The 24,867-nt window shown below is 39.7% G+C and overlaps 2 protein-coding genes across 4 annotated transcripts in view; both read right to left on the bottom strand.

Annotated features, from left to right (window-relative positions):
* Nucleotides 1-24,867, bottom strand: part of LOC127440017 (NAD-dependent malic enzyme, mitochondrial-like) — a 714,514-nt gene that overhangs the window by 346,256 nt on the left and 343,391 nt on the right. The gene's annotated exons all lie outside the window — the stretch shown is intronic.
* LOC127440002 (netrin receptor UNC5C-like) overlaps nt 1-24,867 on the bottom strand; it is a 232,031-nt gene that overhangs the window by 69,801 nt on the left and 137,363 nt on the right. The window contains exons 5-6 of the mRNA XM_051696358.1: nt 12,117-12,297; nt 158-325 (exon numbers count right to left, since the gene is read on the bottom strand). Of these exons, the coding sequence (XP_051552318.1) occupies nt 158-325; nt 12,117-12,297 (349 nt within the window). The remainder of the gene's footprint in view (nt 1-157; nt 326-12,116; nt 12,298-24,867) is intronic.

Raw genomic sequence — 24,867 nt, forward strand, 5'->3', positions numbered from 1 at the left:
ATAATTTTCATTTTTGGTTGAACTATTTCTTTAAAGTTAGTGAGGGACCTACATCTGCACATATTACCATTATATATGTCATTTTATTAAAGCCGATGTTACCTGGTGTAACCAGAAATGACTTAATGTACCTTGTTTAAAGTTTTTAGATTCAAACCTGTGCAGATTGAGGTGCAGGCGAGTTTTTGGATGGCCTGTCCTTCACACGGTGATCCCCCGTTTAAAGGTGCAGGATTGGTACAGCTACGGGTCCTTTTCTGAAGGCCCCGCCCACAGTGGCTGTTACACACTGACCATTCCGTCCATGTTGACCAGCCTCCATTCACTATGTCAACACACAAAAACACAGTCATTAGGCTCATTACCCCTACACTTTTAAAATTAAATGTTCTTACATTTTTGGAGCACTTTATGTTCACCAAAAATTCCCTCTTCTTACTAGAAACCATGTTTGGCAGAATAGGGTTTTTGCGTTGCTATATGGTTCTTTGCATATGAATAAAGTTCTTACTGTTACATAACAGGATCGGTTGCTATTTGAGCTGATGGTGACCGTTGGCAATGTAACAAACATGAGTAGAGTTTGGGAGAGAAGACAGTGGAGCAGACTTGATGTGTCATTAACAAAGTGTAACCAGCAGTATAAACACCAACTAGTGACCAACAGTGCAGCGATTTGCTGTGTAACTTTTTAGATTTGTCTATTGGTTTCTGGGTTCTTTAGTCAATACTAAGATATTTATTTTTTTTAAGAACAAGAGAATAAAAACATTCTTTGAACTTAAAGCCATCATGAAACAGCATTTTCAACCTATATGACATCTATAATGTGATGTATTTCTGATAGAAATAGAACATTAAATGAGAAGAATATGTAGGGCAGCACTTGGAGTAGATTGGGATGTGGAGTTTAAAGGTCAAGTTCTCCTTTGAGAGCATCTCAATTGAAGAAAAAAAGTGAACGGACAGACAGACAGATAGATAGGAACTGTGCTGTGAGCAGCTGTGTTTGGTATTTGAGAGATGACATTCCAGCGGGTGGATCCTTTAACCTACACATACACTGTACTGTTGTTAAAAGGTGAAGCTCTTTCCATCCGAGTCTTTCCGGAGAAACACACAGAAACTCTTAAACTGTGTCACTCCCACTGCAGCGATTAACTTACCATACTCCCCTCTCAGTCTCCACAGCTCTGTGTGTGTGTGTGTGGATTATCTGTAAGTAGATTGCTTCCTTTCCTTCCTATATTTCTCATTTCAGAGTTATGAGGCTGAGCAGTCAAAGAGCAAGACATGTTCCAATGCCTCTATGTCTTTTTCTCTCTCGCCCTGTTCATTAGGAATATTTCATCCACAAACTAGGTTTTTACATTTTCTTAAGGAAATGTGAGTGGTGAGGTGGCTGGCAGATTCCTACTATACAGTACATTTTCATGACCACATCATGCATGTCTTTAAATACTGGATTTATAACATATGTTCACCATTTTTAAAAACTTGAAATCACATTAGTTGTCATATCTTTCCAAAATCACAATTAAAAGGAATGTTCCAGATTCAATTCAAGCTCTGTCAACAACATGTAGAAGTGAATGGGGCCAGTCAATAAACACTAAAATACACACAGTTTCAAAAGTATAGCCAAATGACTAACAATATGCATGTTAACATGATTTCAGTTTGATAAAATATGGGATTTACTGATGTTGCGGCATTTACCAGATTACAGGGTTTATGGTGTGATGTCATCATGACTACTAAGTAGTAATATTGGATATAACTTTACAGACACAGTAAGCAATTATATCACACTAAAATCAAGTTAACATGTTGTAACATATACTCAGACTTGAGGATGAAGCAGGTATTTATTGACACACAAAGACCGCAGGTAAGTGTTGATGTGACTGTACTGGGTTGCAGTGGTGATAGATTACGTGATGAAGACTAATGCTGATTGAGATGGTGACTTTCCTTGAGGTGGAGGGTTTGCAACAACAAAGCTTGCATTGAGGAGATGGACACTGGAGAGGAAACGTTTGGAGTAGAAGAGTTGCTGGAGAGGAATCGTGCTGGTATTGACCGCTGGAGATAATCATAAGTGAGTCTGTACACAAAGTTGAGACCAGACACAAAATGGAAGGGGAATGAGGTTTATATAGAGGGGTTGATTGATGCAATGATTGGAGGCAGGTGTGGGTGATCAGTACTCAGGAGAGTGAGAGGGTTGAGTGAAATTGGTAGGTGGGTCAGAAGGATCCGTGACACATGTATAATTTTAACACCTTATGGCTATACTTTTGAAATGCTGTGTATTTTGTGACTATGGACTGGACCCTTTCACTTGCATTGTAAGCACCTCACTGTAACTGCAAAAAAAATTTTTTTTATAAAGAAATGGATGTTTCAAAATGATTTCTTGTGGTAATCACATTATGTGACAAATGCTGTCGATTGAGCTTAACTTGTATTGAACCCACAACTTCCTCTGTGTTTATAAGGGTGAAATTAAAATAATTGTTCTACTTTAGTTTTAGCGGACAGTGACATTTCTGCCATGTCCTCAGGCGTTAAACACAACTTCTACGATGAAAATCTGGCAATTTCATAAGAATTATTCTCATAACATATTAAAGAGATCTCATTGGTGATTTTTCTTTCTTATGGGCTAGAACAGATCATGAACTAAAAAGAATCCAGTAGGATTCATTCAAATATTCACAGGTGTCTCTTCAGGGTTTGTTCAAATCCATTCCCTACAGTAAGTATAAGTTTATAACATTTGTGTGTAACACCTTATCAAGCACCACTAAATACCGCACCACTTAAAACCCACAGTAACAAATCATATGCATACTGACACACACTTGTTTTTGGGCCAAAGCCAACTAAACGCCCCCGATTAGCGAGTTGATCTCAACCGTGACATCACTTGTGAAAGGCGACAGAACCCTTAAAACACTGAGCCACTAAATCTGCTTTGATTAGGAGGAGATGAAGCCAAAGAGAGGCTCTCGTGAAAACCCCTGTCATTTCTGAAGGATCTGATACCATCTATGACACAAACATCTATGACTCTCGCTCTGAGAAAGCTTAAATCAGAGAAGATTAGCAATGAAAACAGGTCAACACACATAAGCACCTAAAACCCAAGGGGTGGTGAAAGTGTTCCTATTTAAAAGAGTTATTTCACTGATTAGTGCATCCTAACTTAGATCTACATGTTTACACTGATTTGTGAAGGTAGAAGGCAAGACATGCTTGTTTCAAACGCTGTTTGATAGCAAGGTTTGGTGCCCAAGGCCAGAAACAAGTTCAATTATGCGAAGAAGCATGCAAGTGTTGAAATGTAAAAAAAAAAAAAAAAAAAAAAAACATGGGTTGGGACAAGTGTTGCTTATTCTTAATATTATTTTTGGAGATTCTGACATTAAAAAAAAATGTATGTGAATAAATAAAGGTACATTTCTAATTTCAACTGAATTTGTACTTTAGACCTTTGTTTTGTTGAACTAGAAAAACTAGCTTCATACCATGTGACCCATATTTGGTTTTTGACCATTGAAAATTGGTAAAATTGTACAATTTACGGATGGAGCCACATTGTAAAAGTCCCACATCTCTGGGATTTAACTATGTAGGGCCTTAAACATTAAGATACAAAAAAAGAAAGTTTGTTCTGAACCAGAATCTGTAATTATAAAAAGATATCCTCAATACTTCTGGAGTAATAGGTACTCTTTGGAACTTAAAAAAAAAAAAAAAAAAATTCAACAAGGGGTGCTGACATCAACTGATTTTAGTAATATACCTACCAAAATCTATGTAAAAATAAAATAATGATGCTGACACCTTTATAATGTTTTTAATTTTCTTTTTTCTTTTTTTTGGCCAGTAGTTTTGCTCCAAAATCAAAGGTGAAAATTGTCATTTTACATGTCAGTCTACAAAATAATGGATTACTCAGTAAATACTGATCCATAGAATTTAATAGTTTGGCTTTTATCATCATTTATGTTTATCTTTCTTCATAAAAAGTATTAACAAAATCAAACATTTCAGCCAGAGAAGTTTCTGAAATTTAGTTCCCTATCTGTCACTCACTCAACGTTGTGTCGATGTACTGACACTAGCGGTCACTCTTGGGAGCACGAAACACCTCTGGTCTTTGATAAAAGGCCAATGAAAATTGGCGAGTGGTAAAAGGAGCTGGTATGCAACCTCTCATTCAGATTTTCTCTTCGGAGCCGAACGGTCATGCTCATTGAGCTGAATTCTCACGACTGTTAATTTACCTCTGCTGGATCTGACAGCGCATTTCAGCAGCTTCTCCCTCCTCTGCACTGGTGCACTGCAGAGAATGCCCCTGGGCGCTTCGGCAGAAAAAAGAGAGTATATTTTTCTGAAAGAGTATATTTCTCTAAAAGAGTGGCACACACGGAACGTCTTTTTAAAGATGCCTTTCCGATTGAGTTTTATTCCTGGTTGTTGTCGTTACCTCTCAACTTCAGACGGTCACTATCGCTGTCTTTCGTGTCTGGGCGTGACCCACACGGAGGCAGCATTCGTGGATGGATGACCATGGCAATGTTGCGGTCGCGGCTTGCTTTCGTAAGAAAGCCTCTCGGTCCTTCTACCTATGGGTTTGAGGCCAGCGCAGCTAGCACTGGGGGCGATTTGGGGACCCCAATGGGATCGCCTCTGCCGGGTATCCCCCCGGGGACCTCCCATTCCCCAGCATGCTCATCTGCCCTGATCGGGCTTCCGGATAAGTCCGCCGGCTCGTCTCATGGCGAGTTCGACCTCTTGTTCGGAGCCCACGAAGCTGATGAGCTCTCGAAGGCGGGACGGCCAGGGGCTATACGGTGATTCCCCTGATGGATAAGGCGCTCGCGGTGCACCTATGCCCGCAGAGTGCCACCACCTGGTGCGGACGCCCAAAGCTCCCATCCAAGCCCTGTAGGTTCACGTCATCCCTGACGGCCAAAGCCTACAGCATTGCTGGACAAGCCGCCTCCACCCTGCACGCCATGGCTCTCCTGCAGGTCCACCAAGCCAAGGCGCTAAAAGAACTGAGGGTAGTTCCGCCCCAGATTTGATGCAGGAACTGCGCTCGGTGACCGACCTCGCTCTATGAGCGACGAAGGTCACGTTGCGGTCTCTCAGGCGGACGATGTCCACATTAGTGGTCCAGGAGCGCCACCTTTGGCTCAACCTGGTCGAGATAGGTGAGGCCGACAAGACACGGTTCCTTGCTGCCCCCATCTTCCAGGCTGGCCTATTCGGCGACACCGTCGAGGACTTTGCCCAGCAGTTTTCGACGGTGAAGCAGCAGACAGAGGCTCTCCGGCATTCATGCCCTGGCGCGGCTCAAGATCCCGCACCCCGTCTGCTCGTCGCCAAGGGCGTCCCCCTGCGGTGAATACACCGGCTCTGCCACAGCCCGCCCCTTCAGCCCGGCCCCAGCTTAGAGCCCACCGCAGGAAGCAGACGCCACCAAGTGGCTGTGATACCCAACAGTTCAGCAAAAGAGCGGTTTTCTCCTTCCCTGGGTCATATACCCAGTGTGCACGGTCGTCATCACGACCAACGTCCACGGGTTTTCCTTGCAGGATTGGCGCTCCAGCGGCAGTCTCCCCGCCCCTGTGCACCCAGCTGTGGCACACATCCGCCCCCGATGTGACAGTCTCCATGGGTTACGAGGACAGGCCTCTTCCTCCCCGTCCCAGGCTGTTCCAGGGGTGGTCACAAGGAGCCAGGTAAGTGCTTCGATATCCCTAGACTCAGCACGGCCATGACATGGTGTGGCACCTCGAGCTCTGCCCCACCACGAGGCCCCACCTGCCAGTATGTCCGATGATGTTGTCCCTTTGGTCCCCCTTGCACAGAATTTGGATGAGTGGCTTGCGCTTTCCAATCCATCGCGATGGCTGGTCCGGACCGTCCGACTCAGCTACACGATTCAGTTCGCCAGGCGTCCGCCCAGGTTCAGCGGTATCCACTTCACCTTGGTGAAGGACGAAAACGCTGCTACCATGCGCGGAGATCGCTACCCTCCTATGGAAGGATGCGATAGAACCTGTCCCTCCGGCCGAGATGAAGAAGGGGTTTTGCAGCCCCTACTTCATCATACCGAAAAAAGGCGGTGGGTTGCGGCCAATCTTGGACCTGCGAGTACTGAACCGGGCTTTACACAGACTCCCGTTCAAGATGCTGATGCAAAAACACATTCTGGTAAGTGTCCGGCATCAGATTGGTTCGCGGCGGTAGACCTGAAGGACGCGTACTTCCACGTCTCGATTCTACCTCGACATAGACCCTTCCTGCGGTTTGCATTCGAGGGTCAGGTGTATCAGTACAAGGTCCTCCCTTTCGGCCTGTCCTTGTCCCCTCGCATCTTCACGAAGGTTGCAGAGGCAGCCCTTGCCCCGTTAAGGGAAGTGGGCATTCGCATTCTCAACTATCTCGATGATTGGCTAATCCTAGCTCACTCTCGGGACATGTTGTGTGCACACAGGGACTTGGTGCTCTCGCACCTTAGCCGATTAGGGCTTTGGGTCAACTGGGAAAAGAGCAAGCTCCTCCCGGTTCAGAGCATCTCTTTCCTCGGTTTGGAGTTGGACTCAGTCTCTTTGACAGCGCGCCTCACGAACGAGCATGCACAGTCGGTGCTGGCCTGTTTGAAGGCGTTCAAACAAAAAATAGCGGTTCCACTGAAACTCTTTCAGAGGCTCCTGGGGCATATGGCATCCTCAGCAGTCTGGCTTATGGACGAGCCCGCGACTGCATTGGCACATAAACTGCCTCGAGTTGTTGGCAATTCTGCTCGCCCTGCGGAGGTTCCGGCCGTTGACCCAGGGCAAGCACGTGTTAGTTCAGACAGACAATACGGCAACGGTAGCATATGTCTACCACCAAGGCGGTCTGCGCTCTTGTTGTATGTCACAACTTGCCCGCCATCTCCTCCTCTGGAGTCAGCAGCACTTCAAGTTGCTGCGAGCCACTCAAATCCTGCGCGACCTTAACACTACAGCAGACGTGCTGTCACGACAGGTTACCCTCAGGGGAGAGTGGAGACTCCACCCTCAGGTGGTCCAGCTGATTTGGAGTCGATTCGGACAGGCACAGGTAGACCTGTTCGCCTCCCAAGAATCCTCCCGCTGCCCGCTCTGGTACACCCTGACTGAGGCACCCCTCGGCATAGACACGCTGGCACATAGCTGGCCTCCTGGCCTACGCAAATATGCGTTTCCCCCAGTGAGCCTACTTGCACAGACTCTGTGCAAGGTCAGGGAGGATGAGGAGAGGTCATCCTGGTAGCACCCTACTGGCCCACCCAGACGTGGTTCTCGGACCTCACACTCCTCATGACAGACATGATCACTCAGGCTAGGGCCCCCTCTATGAGGTGCCTATATGCCTTTAAGTGGCGTCTGTTCACTAAGTGGTGTTCTTCCCGACGGGAAGACCCCCAGAGATGCGCAGTCGGATTGGTGCTTTCCTTCCTGCAGGAGAGGTTGGAAGGGTGGCTGTCCCCTTCCACCTTGAAGATGTACGTTGCTGCTATAGCAGCACACCACGACACAGTGGACGGTAAGTCCTTAGGAAAGAACGACCTGATCATCAGGTTCCTGAGAGGTGCCAGGAGGCTGGATCCCTCCAGACTGTGCCTCATTCCCTCATGGGACCTCTCTGTAGTTCTTCAGGCTCTACAGAGAGCCCTCTTTGAGCCTTTGCAGTCAGCTGAGCTTAAGGCACTCTCCTTGAAGACTGCCCTCCTGAGTGCGCTCACTTCCATCAAGAGGGTAGGAGACATGCAAGCATTCTCTGTCAGCGAAACGGGCCTGGAGTTCGGTCTGGGCTACTCTCAAGTGATCCTGAGACCCGGACCGGGCTATGTGCCCAAGGTTCCCACAACCCCTTTTAGGGACCAGGTGGTGAACCTGTGAGCGCTGCCCAGGAGGAGGCAGACCCAGCCCTGTCATTGCTGTGTCCGGTGCGTGCTTTACACATCTATTTGGATCGTACGCAGAGCTTTTGGATCTCTGAGCAGCTCTTTGTCTGCTTTGGAGCACAGTGGAAAGGAAGCGCTGTCTCCAAGCAGAGGATCGCCCACTGGCTCATTGACGCCATAGCTATGGCATATCACACCCAGGATGTGCCGCCCCCGGTAGGGCTACGAGCCCATTCTACCAGGGGTGTAGCGGCCTCCTGGGCCCTGGCCAGGGGTGCCTCTCTAACAGACATTTGCAGAGCAGCAGGCTGGGCAACACCCAACACCTTTGCAAGGTTCTACAACCTCAGGGTGGAACCGGTTTTGTCCCAGGTAGTGGCACGCAATACAAGCAGATAAGCCCTGGATAGCTGGCCGGGTGTATCGCTTGCACATAGCCCTTTTTACCTCCTCTGAGCTGAAGACGTGCGCCATTTATTCCCAGCAGTGTTCACAAACTATGTTCCCTGGTTGACTTCCTCCGAGCCCTGTGGCAGTCGAGTTTTCAGAGAGACTCACTGCCGGCCCAGTACACATGCTAACTAAGAGCCCTGTTCTGGGGTAGGTGCTCCGCATGTGGCGGTTCCCTGTAAGGTAACCCCATGCGATGTATATCTTCCACTAATTCGTTTTCCTGTTGGCAAACTGCGTCTTCCTTGGGCAGAGCCCCCTCTGCCACAGTCTCCATGTTTGTAGCAACTCCTCCCCCGTTGGGTAGGATCTACCATGAGACTCTCCACATGATCGGCAAGACCATGTGATGTATTTTCCACTTAAATAACCCCCCCTCTCTTTGGGCAAGGTGTGGTCCCTTGGGAGGGACACCCCCCGACTAGACCTGGCGGCCCAGTCAGATAATCCCCCTTCTTTTTTAGGGAGTGGAAAAAAAGAAGGGGAAAAGAGGCCACAACTGAGTTAGCCTGTCTCTATCTTTTGGGTAGTCGACTTGTCCCCAAAGGGCAGTTTGACACTCATAACTATGTTGGGGGAGGTTACGTTTCGGCCTGGTGCGCTGGCTACGAGGCACACAGTGGTCTGCCCGTCACACACCGCCAGTTCACGTAACACAGTTCAGCCAGTTGCGGCGTTTTGTATAGGGACCCCTAGTGTCACTACATCGACACAACACCGAGTGAGTGACAGACAGGGAACATCCAGGTTACTTGCGTAACCTCCGTTCCCTGATGGAGGGAATAAGACGTTGTGTCCCACCTGCCACAACGCTGAACTACCCACAGAAATGGCCGGACCTTGTCTCGGCTCCTCAGCATAAAACCTGAATGAGTGGTTGCATTCCAGCTCCTTTTATACCCGTATGTCCAGGGGAGTGGCATGCAAATACCACTCGCCAATTTTCAGAGGCCTTTTATCAAAGACCAGTGGTGTTTTGGGCTCCCAAGTGTGACCCCTAGTGTCACTACATCGACACAATGTCTCGTTCCCTCCATCAGGGAACGGAGGTTACGCAAGTAACCAGGACGTTATTTGACATGGAATAACCCAGATGTGAAATCTTAGTCAATGCATTAGTTTACAATTTTATTATTTCCATGACTTTTCCAGGCCTGTAAATCTCACTTTTAAATTCTCTGCTATTTCCAGGTTTTTCCATGACTGCTGGAACCCTGTACTTGTGTCTTTTTCTCAAGAAAACCAAAGGAAGTCATCTTTAGAAAACATTTCATTTTGCTCTCCATTTAAACTCTCTGCTATCTAGGAGAATCACATAAAATATTAAAGAGATCTTGTTGGTGATTTTTCTTTCTTATGGGCTAGAACAGATCATGAACTAAAAAGAATCCAGCAGAATTCATTCATAAATCATTGAGATCAAAATTGTCACAGCATATCAATACCTTCAGGGTGACAACCTCTTATATTCAACAAAAGCTCCTACAAAACAGAAGCTTTTGTCTGGAATAGAAAATGAAACATTAAAACCACTGAATGCTTCAGTGAAGACCAAGTTCACAACTCTTTCAGAATGTAGGTCAAGAAAGAGAGTGGTTCTGCTTTTCACATTCAAAACAGACAAATTTCTATCATTCAAAAACGATGACAAGCTATTAAACATTCACCTGTGTGTGAGAGCACTTTTGTGTGAGTGTTTTTAAAGATGTAAGAGTAATTGATATGTGTGTGTGTGCAGTGATGTGCGGCATGACAGATGCAAAAGTGCAGCACATATACACACTCCGGAGCTCCTGTCTGAGCGAAAATCAGCAGGTGGTGGTGAGAAGTTTTGAGACAGAAGTTGGAGTGTTTGTGTGTGTCTGCGTGACTGTGTTATGTTTTTAGCAAAACTCTGAAAGATGACTTTCGAGAGGCAATCAGAATTCCCTTGATGAGACTGACACACACTCACTTCTCTGAGAACGTATTAATTAGCGAGATGAGATGTAGACTGCTAATGTGGCGTTAAGATGGACATTAACACAAACAAAATTCTGAAAACTTTCAGATTTTTCAGGTTGAAACTATTAAGAATAGTTTAGGGAAGAACTCACTATGAATTAATTGCGCCGTGTATTTGCATGTGCTACCTGTGTTGTTTTAGCACCCGAATTAGGAAAGGAATTATGCAAACAAGTAAACAATCTGTGTTGAACGCAATTTCCCATCTTGAAGGCTGGTTTGAGTGCTAAGTTGTGAAGTATACAGCAGACTACCGCGATCTGGCATAATTTACTGGGACTGAACAAATATAAAAATTTTACAATAACATTGAATGCATTTACATGCACACCACTATGCTGACAACAACCAAAAATCAGTTATGACTCAAGAAAACTGCATTTACATGAGACTTAAAATCATCTGGCTATTCTCGCTTTTTGACATCAAAACATAAACAGTCATGCACACAAAACTTTTGCACATTGGATAAGCCAGTAAAATAGTTTACATGTAATGCAAAATCAGGATAACGGGCAAAAAAGGTTTTCTAAAATCATTTATTATCTTCCCTTGATAAAGGAAAATCACTTCAGGAGTTTATATGACCTTACATGTTGTCAGCTTATTAAGTATTATCAGTATAAGAACGTGCATGTAAATATGCTCATCATTGCTGGCAGTTATGTTGCGTACCATTTAAGTCGAATGTGTAATATTCCTACTTGATATTTCCATCTTATGACCATAAAGGTGTTCCATTCTAAAATGACCCAGAAGACTCAAAACTTCATTGCAATTTTTTTTTTTTTATAATTTTAAAAAGTTTGTATTCTTGCTAATAATTTTTGTATTGTTTTCCTGTAAAAATATCTAAAAATCCTTAAAACAAGATCAATTTGATTGAAATTGCATAAGATATTTCGGTTTTTCAGAGAATGTATTTTTAACGTGTATTTTGTCATAATGTACTGCCAGAGTTTTTATAGTCAAAACAAGTGAAAAAATCTACCAGTGCTGAAGAAGTAATCCAAAGTATTTAGAATATGTTACTGACCTTGAGTAATCTAACAGAATACGTTACACATTACAATTTTACAGCATGTATTCTGTAATCTGTAGTGGAATACATTTCAAAAGTAACTCTCCCAACCCTGGAGGTGTTTCATTACACGTTTTGAGGCAGTTCCGAGATGAAATGTTCACTGTCTGGCGCTAAAAGAGAGTTAAATGTTCTCCCAAACAGAAGAGGTTTTTAAGAATCATGCTCTATTGAATTTTAGATTAGCATAACTGACCTCCCTACACTAAACCTTAAACCTAACTGATAGTATCACAAAAAGCAAAAGTGGCATGAAAAATGTAATTGCTGAAGCAACCATGTCATTTTGTGGTGCTTCTACGATATGTTCGACTCACATGCTCTTCAGGACTCTTACTCCATTCCTTTGCATCGCAAGTGCAATGCTCCATCAGTTGAGCTTCTGCAAACTCTGATCACACTTGAATAAGGTTGTAAATGTTGGTTATGAAATGCAAACATTAAAATGTATCGCCTCTGTAGTCATGCCATGTAAAAGTATTTTGATGTCAAAAGAGAGCATTGTGTAAGAAACAGGGCAAAAAATGCCACAATACGTACAACGAGCCACGAATAAACCTTTAGCAAATGTAAAGGTACAGTGACTTGATTCTAAGAGCAGGTTGGTAAAGCTCAGAAAACACTCACCGTAGACAATCACTGTAGCCGTTGTACTGCGTCTCTTAGCAACAATATTCTTAGCGACGCAGGTGTAGTTAGAGGTGTCGGACAGTCGTGCCTGTTTGATGATCAGGTTGTGATCGATGGTGATGTAGAAATTACGATCATCTGCAGGATCGATAATTTCTTCGTTCTTCAGCCATTCCACCTGAAAACACAAAGAGAAATGCTTGAAACGAATTTATATGAACACAAAATCCATCATAGTTATACCTGATGGGCTCATTGAAGGCATGGAATATCAGAATGTCTAAAAACATCGCTGTCGCACTGCACCGAACCCGCTTATGTGCTTTGAATGATCAGACTTTTAAATAAGCTTCAAAGCTAACTCCTCACTGCAACACTGACACTGAGTTTCAGTAATTATTTAAAATGATAGCACACATTTTTAGAAAACTATGCAGGGGGGCCTGGGTAGCTCAGCGAGTACTGACACAGACTACCACACCTGGAGTCTCGAGTTCGAATCCAGGGTGTGCTGAGTGACTCCAGCCAGGTCTCCTAAGCAACCAAATAGGCCCGGTTGCTAGGGAGGGTAGAGTCACATGGGGTAACCTCCTCGTGGTTGCTATAATGTGTGGTTCTCGCTCTCGGGAGATTTTAATTTCCAGTATAATTAATGGTAAAAAATAGTATTGTTTAACAGTACATTATAGTTAAAATTAAGGTAAAAAACAATTATCAGCATTCACAGAATTCCCTGCATGACCCATTACATTTCATTATATTTTATGGGAATAGTTATGTTTCTTCTTATATTTTATATCAGTTATGTACATCGGGTTGTTCTGTGTTAAATTTGATGTAGTTTAGTTAATGTTTATTGCATTATTTGAATTTCTTATGTGTTCCCCTGATGGTGTTTAGTGTTTGTGTGTGACACTGAGCACTGTCTCTACATGTTTATTGGTCATTGCTCCTGGAAGGCCCACTTTTGATTAACTTCATGTCATTGTGCGCCCTTCTGTAGTTACTATGGTGATTGACAAATACATTATAAAGTGAAAAGCAGATTTTTACAGTTTCAGAAGTTTAATATATCAAGTTTATAATTTAATAATATAAACGATGCTAATGCACCGTAAAATATACAAGCATCAAAATTACATCTAGTAAATTTCTGGTAACACTTTATAACAAGGTTCCATTCGTTAACATTAGTTATTGCATTAGGTATCATAAACAAACAATAAACAATATATTTTTTACAGCATTTATTAATCTTTATTAATGTTAGTTTTATAACTGTTAAAACTTTATAACTTTATAACTGTTCATTGTTAGTTTGTAGAGCATTAACTAATGTTCACAAACGCAACTTTTATTTTTTAAATGTATTAGTTTATGTTGACATTAACATTAACCAATATGCTGTAAAAGTATTGTTCATTGTTAGTTCATGTTAACTAGTGTTGTTAACTAATGGTAACAAATGGAAACTTATTGTAAAGTGTTACCAAAAATATATAATGTTGAGCCCTGCTCTAGCATATACAGGAAGCTTTAAAACAACAGGCATGGACAAAAATCCACAAAACTTCAGTCTTCAAACTTTCAGACATCCAGTCTGTCCCTAAAACAGAGCTTCAACTTAAAGTACACTTATTACAGGTCAAATCCTCCTAGATCTACCTGAGGTTAAATACTGCTTAAGGGCTCAGTGGTGACAGATCATGGATCAACTTTTTCAGGATTTAAACCTACAACCTTTCAGTGAACCATTTGTGTCTGTAATTGTATTCTCTACGAGGTTTCATCTGATGCCGCCTTTCTTTTTTTTTTTTTTTTTTTGCATTATTTGGGCAAAATGAGGTAGTATAAATATGTCTGTTTGGAACAACCTTTGTTTCTATGGGTGAGTCTATGATGCCTAAAAAACATTTCTTCACGCACAAATAAAATGACAGATGAGAAGTGTGTATGTATGCGTGTGTGTGTATGTATGTTGTTTAGGAAATATAGAAAGACACTTTAAGGCTTGAGTGTTTGCGTGTAAGTGTGTGTACCTGAACAGCGTTGAGAGCTCGCCTGGAGGGAATGGGGTAAAAATATCACCCTCTCATTGGCTCAGCGGGTGGGGGGGGGGGGACAACTCAACCAATCAACAGCGCAAGCTTTCCAGCTGTGACAAATGTGGCTCCCACATTATACCTCACACACACATTTCCCTGTGCACTTTATTTCATTACATCTGCATGTAACCCCAATCCCAGCTGTCAAACTAAACTCTAAGATTACTGTATTGTCGTTTTGTTATCTCGTAAAGCCTCAACAGACTCTTTTTGTTTTCCTTCTGTGCTTGTTAGACACAGATAGCACATTGTTTATATAGCACTGCAACACCCGTTTCAAATGGATCTTTATCTAAAACTCCACCTGATTCATGCTTGGCAAATTGCATATTTTTTGGCATACCCACAGTTTCGCAAATTCAAAACACAAGAACATAAATACAGTTCCAGTAAAATGTTTGGACACCACTTACTGAATATGCAGTCCTGTACAAAAGTCTTGGGCACATTAGATGTTTCACAAAAACATTTGTCTCAAGATGGTTATTTTATATATTCTGCTTTACTGTGTGAATAGGAAATATAAATTTTAGATTTTCAAACATTCTTTTTCCAATTAGAAGAAGAACAAGGAGTCCTGCAAAAGATGGTATGGCTCGGCACAGAGCCCGGATCTCAACATCAAGTGCGTAAACATGCACGTTCTTACACCAATTATGCTTAATAATGTAAATGCATTAAACAGCGTTCCTTTATGGGTATAAGATCATAAATGGTTTAAGAATAAAACAATCGACAAGATTTTTGCCCCTTACGCCAATTTCACGTTGCATGTAAACACCTTTACCGGCGTTCTTACTGGCTTAAGCTGGCTCCACATTAGCAGACTCAGAACAACTCGATTTGGGTGGAGGGAGTCACAATTAAGTGACTGATCTCGCCCTCCTAGTCAGAAAGCCTGTCACATTTACCGATTAGAAACGGAGGGAAGGTGTGACACTTAATGACTGCCTTTGACTTTTCTCAACGCTTCAATGTCACGCCCCATTTTCACAGCCAATCAACCTGAAGCTTTTGAATACACAGGCATTTTTCAATATTACTCCAAGAGATGTTAAAGGCATGTGCTATTGAGAATGCATAGCAAAAACAAATTGCATCCTTCTCTTTCACACATTTATTGTCACATTGAGCTGGCAACAAACGTGTGTCAATTGGTAGAAATTTAACTATTCAAAAGTATATTAAAGGTATGCATATTTATACATAATGTTTTATAAATGTAGACTACAATATATTTATATAATCTAAAGCTATATACAAATATAAAGCTTATTTAAATGTAAAAGGTTTTACACATTTCTAGTCATGTTGTGCAAAGATCTGGGCAGCAGAAATGTTTTTCTTTTAATAATCTGTGATGATATGACATAATGGATATGTCATACAAACATACTTGTTGACTCCAAAGAGCAATAAGCTTCTCATCCAAATGCAGGTTTGGTTGGCTTTTGCAAGGTTATATTTTAAAATGGACCAAAACTGGAAAATTTATATTGTGGTTATTTTTATCCGTCATTAGTTGATTTTGCATTATTTCTGCACTGTAAAGTACCTGTTCTCACAGTCACGGAACTCGCTCTTTCTCTTCTTGTGTCTTTTCTGTCGCAATACAAAAGACGTGATTGTGAATATGGAGTAACTTTTCCTTGTGAAACTGCTTGAGTGGTTATTTATCCAATCGAGGCTTGTCGTAGAACGCATGACAACAACATGCAGCTTTCAGTGAGTAAAGAAATGCATCCAATAAAAACAGACTGTTGTGGCTCATTTTAGTGCAAGAAAAAAGCCTGGTGACAGAATCTGAGTGCAATGAAAACATTCACATCAGCTTGACGTCTTGTCCGTTCTTCAGTAAAGAAGAAGCTTATTGGTCACTTGACAAGAAAACAAGACCCCGCAGAAAAAAATACAAAAATGGCTAATCTTATGTGATGCATGTGCAGTACATACACAGTTGGACATTGTTGGCAGACAAATGCAAAAAATTACTGAAAGTGTGAAAAATGTTTTAACAAGGCTTTACTTTCTAGAAATCCACAGTGCTGAAAGTGCCTGAAGTTGAAGAAGTCAAGTCAGAGTCAAAGTCAAAGCATGTATTGTCATATGTACAAAGTACAATGTAACAAGTACAATAAAATTCTTACTTGGGTGCTTCTCACAGAGCGACAACATAAAATGTGCAATATGCACAGACACAGAGTGAACATATTTACACAGAGAACAAACTTAATTAAAGAACTTAAATGTATGCATTAAGTAAATGCAATATAAACACATGCATAAAATATATAAAGTGAATCCAGTGCTGTATGCAATAAAAGACATGTTATATATATTATATAATATTCAAGAATTTATATATTGAATAATAGCGGTATGTGAATAATAGCTATGATAGTGCAATAGGTGTTGGTGTTAAATGTCCGTGATGTGACGCAAGTAATTGAGTTATACCGAAATGTGAATGTAAGTAGGAGTCCATTAATTAAGAAACACTCAGTTATGGGTCTTTGCCAAAACAATCATCACTATTACTATTGCTCACATTTAGGGTTAGGAATTTTGACAAACTACTAATACGAAGTATTAAATTTTGACATACTGTAACTGGTACCATTTGCGCTATGGACATGAATGATATCTTGAATCATTGCTCTTGTTGACAAGAGGTGTGCTGTTTCCTTTCTTAGCAATTACATGATTTTTGTCGTGATGACTTTACTATTATTCTAAAATGTGGAAAATAATAAAATTAAAGAATGAGTTGGTGTGTCCAAACTTTTGTCTAGTACTGTATACTTAAACATCTGACATATAAATGGTGTGTTTTTAATGCAGTCTCTCGGCCTAGGTTTGGGCATGACTGATAGTTTGGCCTTATCTCTCACTGCCGTCTCTCTGAAGCTCAGACTCTTTCCAATCACGGCTGTTTGTGGTCGGGCTGATTTCTCTCGGCAGGGACTCTTTTGCCGATCAGGATGAAAGCGGCAGTGAAGTACTCTTCACGCACCTGCTCATTTTCTCCTGTTGCTGTTTACTGGAACAACTGAATTCCTGTGCCCGACGGGCAAACGCAAAATCAACACCCAAACACACACACACACACACACACACACACACACACACACACACACACACACACACAGACACACACATGTTGGTGCGGCTATCCTTATGAGGACTCTCCATAGACATAATAATTTTTATACTGTATGAACTATAGATTCTATGCCCTAACCCTACCCCTAAACCTATTTTTCATTTTCAAAAAACATTGTTTAGTATGTTTTTTGAACGATTTGAATAATGGGGACACTAGAAATGTCCTCATAACCACATTTAAAGCATAATACCCTTGTAATTACCAGTTTGTAACCTAAAATTTTTTCACACATCAAGAAGTTTTCATTTAGGACTAAACAAATTGAACCGAAAATTGAGAAACTAGTAGATGTGTCAGTGTGTGTGTGTGTGTGTATAAAGGTTTAAACAGCGTTAAGAAGGCATCATTAGGTAGCAATGAGCAGTAGTGGAAAAAGTACTCAATTTCCATACCTAAGAAAAAGTACAGATACCACACAAAGTTATTACTTAAGTAAAAGTCATCCATTGACAAACTACTTAAGTAAAAGTAAAAAGTACCTGGTTTTAAAAATACTTAAGTATCAAAAAGTAAAAGTACTACAAATTCAAACCCGTTTTAAAATACAACCCAAATGCGATCTGTATGTTGTTATTTCTAAAACCAGATAATTGAGTCTCATATGAATTATATTGGATACAATAAATATTAACTTTTATAATTAAAGGGATAGTTCACCCAAAAATGAAAATTCTCTCATCGTTTACTCACCCTCTTGCCATCCCAGATGTGTATGACTTTCTTTCTTCCACTGAACACAAATGATGGTTTTTAGAAGAATATTTCAGCTCTGTAGGTTCATACAATGCAAGTGAATGGTGACCAGACCTTTGAAGCTCCAGAACGCAGATAAATTCAGCATAAACATAATCCATCAGACTCCAGTGACTTAATCCAGGTCTTCTGAAGTGATTCAATCGGTTTTGGGTGAGAAAAGACCAAAATGTAACTCCTTTTTCACTATAAATCTTGACAGCAGTCTCCATGGTGATTGTTATTTCAAGCTTGATTAAACTTCCTAGCACCATTTCGCAATCTGCACATGTGTCAAGCACTAGGAAGTGTAATCGAGCTGGAAATCATGATCGTGCCAAGAGACTGCAATGACAACATCAACAGAGTTATATTTTGGATTGTTCTTACCCAAAACCAAATAGATCACTTCAGAAGACATTGAGTAAACCACTGGAGTCGTATGGAATACTTTTATGATGCCTTTATTTGATATTTTGTCCTACAGAGCTGATATATTCTTCTAAAAATCTTTGTTTTTGTTCTGCAGAAGAAAGAAAGTCATACACATCTGGGATGGCATGAGGGTGAGTAAATGATGAGAGAATTTTCATGTTTGGGTGAACTATCCCTTTAAAATTTTCTCTAAAATTTTAAAATGCTTGTTTTACTTTTGTTTAGTTTTATTTATTTATTTATTTTATATTAAAAAAAATTTGCTAGGGAAAAAAAAAAGCCAATCTAGGCACCTGAGATGCAAATTAGCATGTAAATAATCTATGTACAATACTTTTTTTTTTGGTTTGTTTGTTTGTTTGTTTTATACTCTCCCTAAACAAATAAATTAAAAAAAATAGTTCAGTATACAATATGTAAAGCTGAGGCACAGGTTGATAAAAACTGGGCATTTTATTCAGAAAATAAGTTATAGTTCAAATGAACATGAACAGAATATAATTAATTCAAACAATAATATCAATAATTGTATTATGTATAAACTCAACATATTTACTTATTCTGTCTCTGAACAATTTTGTGATGAAGTTACCATTTTTAATAATAGTTACTACACTACAAGCTATTAACAATAGGGCCTACATTAAAGTATTAGTCTACCTTTATTAAAAAATATATAATTATCAGTATTAAACAGCATTTGAACAGATACACCAGTGTAAATAAATGTAAACACATTCACGTAAATAAATTAATCGAAAAAAGTGGTGAAGAGCAGCATTTAACTAAATATTTACAGGTATCAACAAATTAGAAGACATGAAATAATGTGTGGTGTATTCTGCGTGAAACTCAAATGAATCGTCCTTTAATACAGTTCATGTACAGTACATGAATCCTCCGAACAAACCGATTCACTTACATGATTCAGACTTTCTAAAGATTCATATAAAAGAGTGGTTTAGGAGAGCACGTTTGATCAGTCTTCTTGAACAGTGTGCACATAAACAAGCACTCATATAGGTGAGCGGGTCAGGAAAATGTTCAAATTCCAGGACATTTTGCAAATAAAATTGTATCTTTCCAGGACAGACGGACAAAACCCAGGACGAACATGAGCACGCGGAGGCATCCACACACATGTGAGAGTTTCAAAGCAGCCGACAAACAGCTCACAGGTACCAAATTGAGTCAATACTCGGTGCTACCGGTCCAGTAGAAAAAATCAAAAGCACACAGCACCCAATTTTCCATTCACCATCATTCATAAATTAAGCAAAATTATTTGGTAGAAAAAACGCCTACTGTTATTATTCCACAGTATCTTAGAAGAGTCCTCCATTGTTTCTGTGTTCCTCGTATTCTGTGGCGTTTGTACAGTAATGATTACATTTAGACCATAAGGTTTGTACAAAGCTAGGGTAAACTGCATCTTATCTTTGTGTTTGGAAGCGCGTTTAGGCAGTTCAGCGTGCCTTGCTGCTCTGATGAGCACATGCGCTGAGTGTCTGTCCTCACACTGCTGTCAATCAAACACAGCGCTCTGTTTATAAGCTGCTCTCTGCTCTCTTTTCGTAAATAATGAAACAAACTTTTTTAAATCTGGATGATGAGTAACAAGAAGGTTTGTATCAGAGTAAAAATTCTTTTTTGTCAAAAAGAAATTTAAATACTCAAGAAAGTAACATTTTGGAAAATAACTACTTAAGTACAGTAACTAAGTATTTGTACTTCATTACTTTACATCACTGGTAATGAGTGATGCTGCTATTGTTTTAATGTTTTAACGAGTCTCATTACGCACTGATTCTTGAAATAAGGGACAAAACATTTTTGTTTTTATTTTTTAATAATAAATTAATTTGAAATGGATATGTTTGTAGACAAAGGTCTCAGCAAACGAACCATGTAAGGGAACAGGTTTAAAAAATCAAAAAATTAAAAATTCTGAAAATTGATGCTTATTCACTTCATAACTTACACCTACTGTCAATTGTGTCAACTCCGTCAGACACACTAAACAAAATGCTATTTTAATTTGATCCATCCAACAAGATTGTAAAGTATTTAACTATTGAATAATGGTGTTCAGTAAAGGAGTTAAGTGATAAAACACATTCTATACATTGTTTTTTCTATTTTCAAACACTATTCTGAAAATTCTGATGGAGTCGAAAAAAAGTAATATTTTTCCATTTAACCATGTTTTGTACTCTGGAGCCATTTTTTCCCCTCAGTTAAAGCTGCCTCCAAAACCTAAACTCAAATACCAAAATCATCCCACAATTTTTAACAGAAATGATTACAATGGGAATGACGGAGTTGACATGTTGAAGTTGTGACTGCAGAAACTTAAATATATATATATATATATATATATATATATATATATATATATATATATATATATATATATATATATATATATATATATATTTTTTTTTTTTTTTTTAAACATTTAAAAAAAAATCTAATGAAAATATTTACAAATATATAAATAATAAATGCCACGAGTATACACATTTCCTTTAGATTTAACTTTTTCAGTATTTTTATTATAATAATTTCTTGATTTTTAACATAAAGAGAACTTTATGTAGGACATGTTTTGTCCCTTATCTCAAGAATCCGTGTAACTGTGTGTGTATGTGTGTGTGTGTGTGTGTGTGTGTGTGCAATCTCAAATTTTCAGTAACAATGCAACCAGAGTTAGAGATTTAGTGATCTGTGGTGACATAAACGACAGCAACAGCAAATATTGTTTTTGCGTTCCCATTTGTATCATCAGAAAAAGACATTTAAGTTTCAATGACTTTCCAAAAGAGGTAAAAAAAATAAATAAAAATAAAAAAACAACAACAAAAAAAACAAAACAGAGAGAGCTGAATTACAGCAGTCAGAAAAGAGGAAGATGCCAAATTTGCTTTCACTCCCTCAGCAGCTGTTTTGAAACCACATCGCAGCAGTTTCAACTTGTTCTTTTTTTTTAATTAATGCCAGGCCAGGGTAATACAACACAAAGAATAATGTTATGTATTTACATTAAATACTTAAAAATGGAAAATATAAAAAAGTTATGCATAATGCATAATCACAATCTGTAAAAACAATCCATGGGAGAGAAGACGTTGGAGCATATGTGAGAAATTAGCATTTCAAGAAAGTTTAATTCATGCATAATCATTTAATCGCTCTTCAAGGTATGATGCAATACGTTCTGGTGCAATTTATACACACAACGTTTTCCCTGCAGATTATTCATTTCAGCAGAAAGAAAACAAATTCCTTGTCAAATTAGAATGACATCTTATTTTTACCAGTATAATAACAACCATTAGTGATCAGACTTTCAAAACTTATAGAGCGCAACAGTCAGGTTCAGGAAATAAAGTCAAAAAAAGAAAAAAATCCTGCACACTACCTTAGCTTGCATAGAATATCACAAAATGTTTATTGCATGACATTCATCAGGCATTTACCATGCTTGGTAAATGCCTGACGAAGGTCGTGTGACCGAAACGTTGCAATACAAATTTTCTGATATTCTTCGGAAGCTAAGTTAGTGTTCGGAATTTTTTTTCTTTCTTTTTTTTTTCTTTTTTTGACTTTACTATAGTAAATGTCCTACACACCTTCCAACTACGTATTTTTCAGGTGTGCAAGGTTATTTGGTTATTGTTGGTTCAGGAAGTAAAAAAAAATCACAAGCATTTTTTTTCCAAAGCGGAACTGATTTATTAAGATAACTTACAAACCTTTAAAAATAAAGTGCGGCAAAAGAGCTCTGCAGTGACCGCCATCTCCTATGACGCACTGTGAATAACACAATCGAGTCGGTCTCCCTACACTCTACTTCTCCAAACTACTTCTATATTTGTGTACATCTGAATATCAAGTTTCTATACTTAAAACCAACCACTTTAATCAGTACTGTATATTTAAATCCTTTTTAATTCGATTACACCATTCACAATGCTTCATGGGATTGTAGTTCATAGTCTTGTACCTCAATCTTTTTTTCTAAACCTTTTATTTTTCTTCTGATTTTCAAAACCTTTTTTAGATTCAAATCAAAGCTTGTAATGTTGTAATTTACCTTGGAGCTGGTTGGTTTGGTACATATCTTAAAAAGCTTTTATAACACTTTAATAAAATCCCTATGGATAAAAAACCACTTCCAGAACCGAGATGGCTGAAAAAGTGGGCACTGTTGCGCTCTATAGCCAGTTTTACAGTCCACCGATAATACTGGGGTGACGAGTTGATGGAACCTACAGCTTTAAAATCACTGTATATGTGAACACAGTGTACTAGGGATGTACAAAACCACATATTTTTAAAATGGATTAATCTGTGGGTTGCCTTGAAGGAGCATTCCAGGTTCAATTCAAGTTAAGCTCAATCGAAAGAATTTGTAACATAATGTTAATTACCATAAAAATACATTTCAACACGCTCCACCTTTTCTTAAAAAAAGAGAGAGCAAAAAACGAGGTTACATTAAGGCACTTACAATGATGAAAGTGAATGATTCAAAAGTGAATGATGGTCAATTTTTTAACATTTAAATACTCACTGTTACAAAAGTATAGCCACAAGACATAAAGGATATGCTTGTAAACATAAACATAAGTGCTTCTATAAAATTATAAGCTTCACATTTCTGCTTTTACACCCTCCAAAAATTGTCCCCATTCACTTCTATTGTAAGTGTAAGTCATTTTTTAATGACTAGTCAAGGGAAATCCTGTATAGTTTAGGGTTCACCGACCCCAACTGGACATGATTCTCTGGGAATGTTTATATAAGATGTGTTCTTGAGTTCAAATACAGCTCGATGGAGGGCAATGGAAGGGAACAGAATGCAGAGGTCTTGCGACATGTTTTTAAAAGGGATATTTTTAAAGACGTTTAAAGATATTTTTCCGGGAGTGTTTTACAGTGCAAACAAACTAACAGCTAAAGCACTGCATATTGCTTGTGACGAGGCAGACGAGGAATGAGGATCTAAACGCAGCTTTTAATGAAACAAAAGATAAACAAGGTAACTCAGAATAAAAGGCAACAAAACACAGGGAACCAGGCACAGAACATGACAACACATGTGAAGACTGACAAAGAAACCAGGGGAAACAAGGGCTTAAATACACAAGGGAAAACAAGGGAACGAGGAACACCTGGGGAAACAATCAGGGGAAAACCAATCAAGAAATAAAACTACAAAGGACTACAAAACTAACACAGGAAACTGGAACGGGGAACTAAACAAGAATTTCAACAAAAAGTCAAGGCAAAAACGGAATATGTGACACTGTCGGCACGGTAATCAAAGTAGAGCTGCTAAAAATGACATAACAAAAGATAAAGAAACTAGTCGATTGCACAACGTACTAATCGCCTTCTCTGCTGGCTTAACATGCCAAATAAATAAATATTTTTCATCCTTTAATTCTCAATCACCTTTTTGCCTATGTATTTTTAATCGCTTTCCACTCTTAATTAATCTACAAACAAATAGAGAAAAACTAAAAGTTTATCCACTCAGAATTCATTCCTTGATGCTTACAAGCAAAGTAAGAACTGTTTCACAAATCGCATGCCCGAAGCCAAGCTCCTTAGCCGAAGCAGCGTGTGAGTTTGAGCTCCACCCCCTCAGGCCTTCAGAATTTCCACAGAATCCCTCAACAGTGCAAATGAATGGGCAACTAAAGTCAGACTGTCAGATTCATCAGCCAATCAGATTGATTTATTTGTTCTTGGTGGGTGTGATCTTTAGGATATGCCCCGGTCGAGGCCTTCTAGCTGGCCTTGAGTGACGCAATCACGCTTTAAGTGATGTACATAATTTGAAAGCGAAGAGCTTGAGATCTTGCTGACGAGTCGGCTGTCATCGCCGTTGAGAAAGAGATCCTTATGGATTTAAAAACATGAGATGTTCTGCATGACTGTGTGATTGCTTAATTTATTAAACAGGAAAGGAGGACTGATTTTCACTTCAAGTAAATTGGTAAGTGATTTTTGCATTGCTATAGCAACATCAGAAGTTTTCTAAGTGTAAATTAGGCTGCTGAAGCATTCAGTGTCAGATCAAGTTTTGAAAAGTAGTGCTGCATTCCATTCAACTTGGAAAGCCGGATTTTACAACTTCCTACTAGGAAAAGTGCAATGGAATGCATCTTTAAGTCAGAATTACAACTTGTAGGCTCGTGCAGAAATTCTCAACTCTGATTTCGCCGAGATGCAGGGGCATGATGTCACACAAACATTTCGACACTCAGGGAGATATACAAAGTAAGTGATAAACATTCAC

This window comes from Myxocyprinus asiaticus, chromosome 4 (genome assembly GCF_019703515.2).
Source record: "Myxocyprinus asiaticus isolate MX2 ecotype Aquarium Trade chromosome 4, UBuf_Myxa_2, whole genome shotgun sequence".
NCBI classification, from domain to species: domain Eukaryota; kingdom Metazoa; phylum Chordata; class Actinopteri; order Cypriniformes; family Catostomidae; genus Myxocyprinus; species Myxocyprinus asiaticus.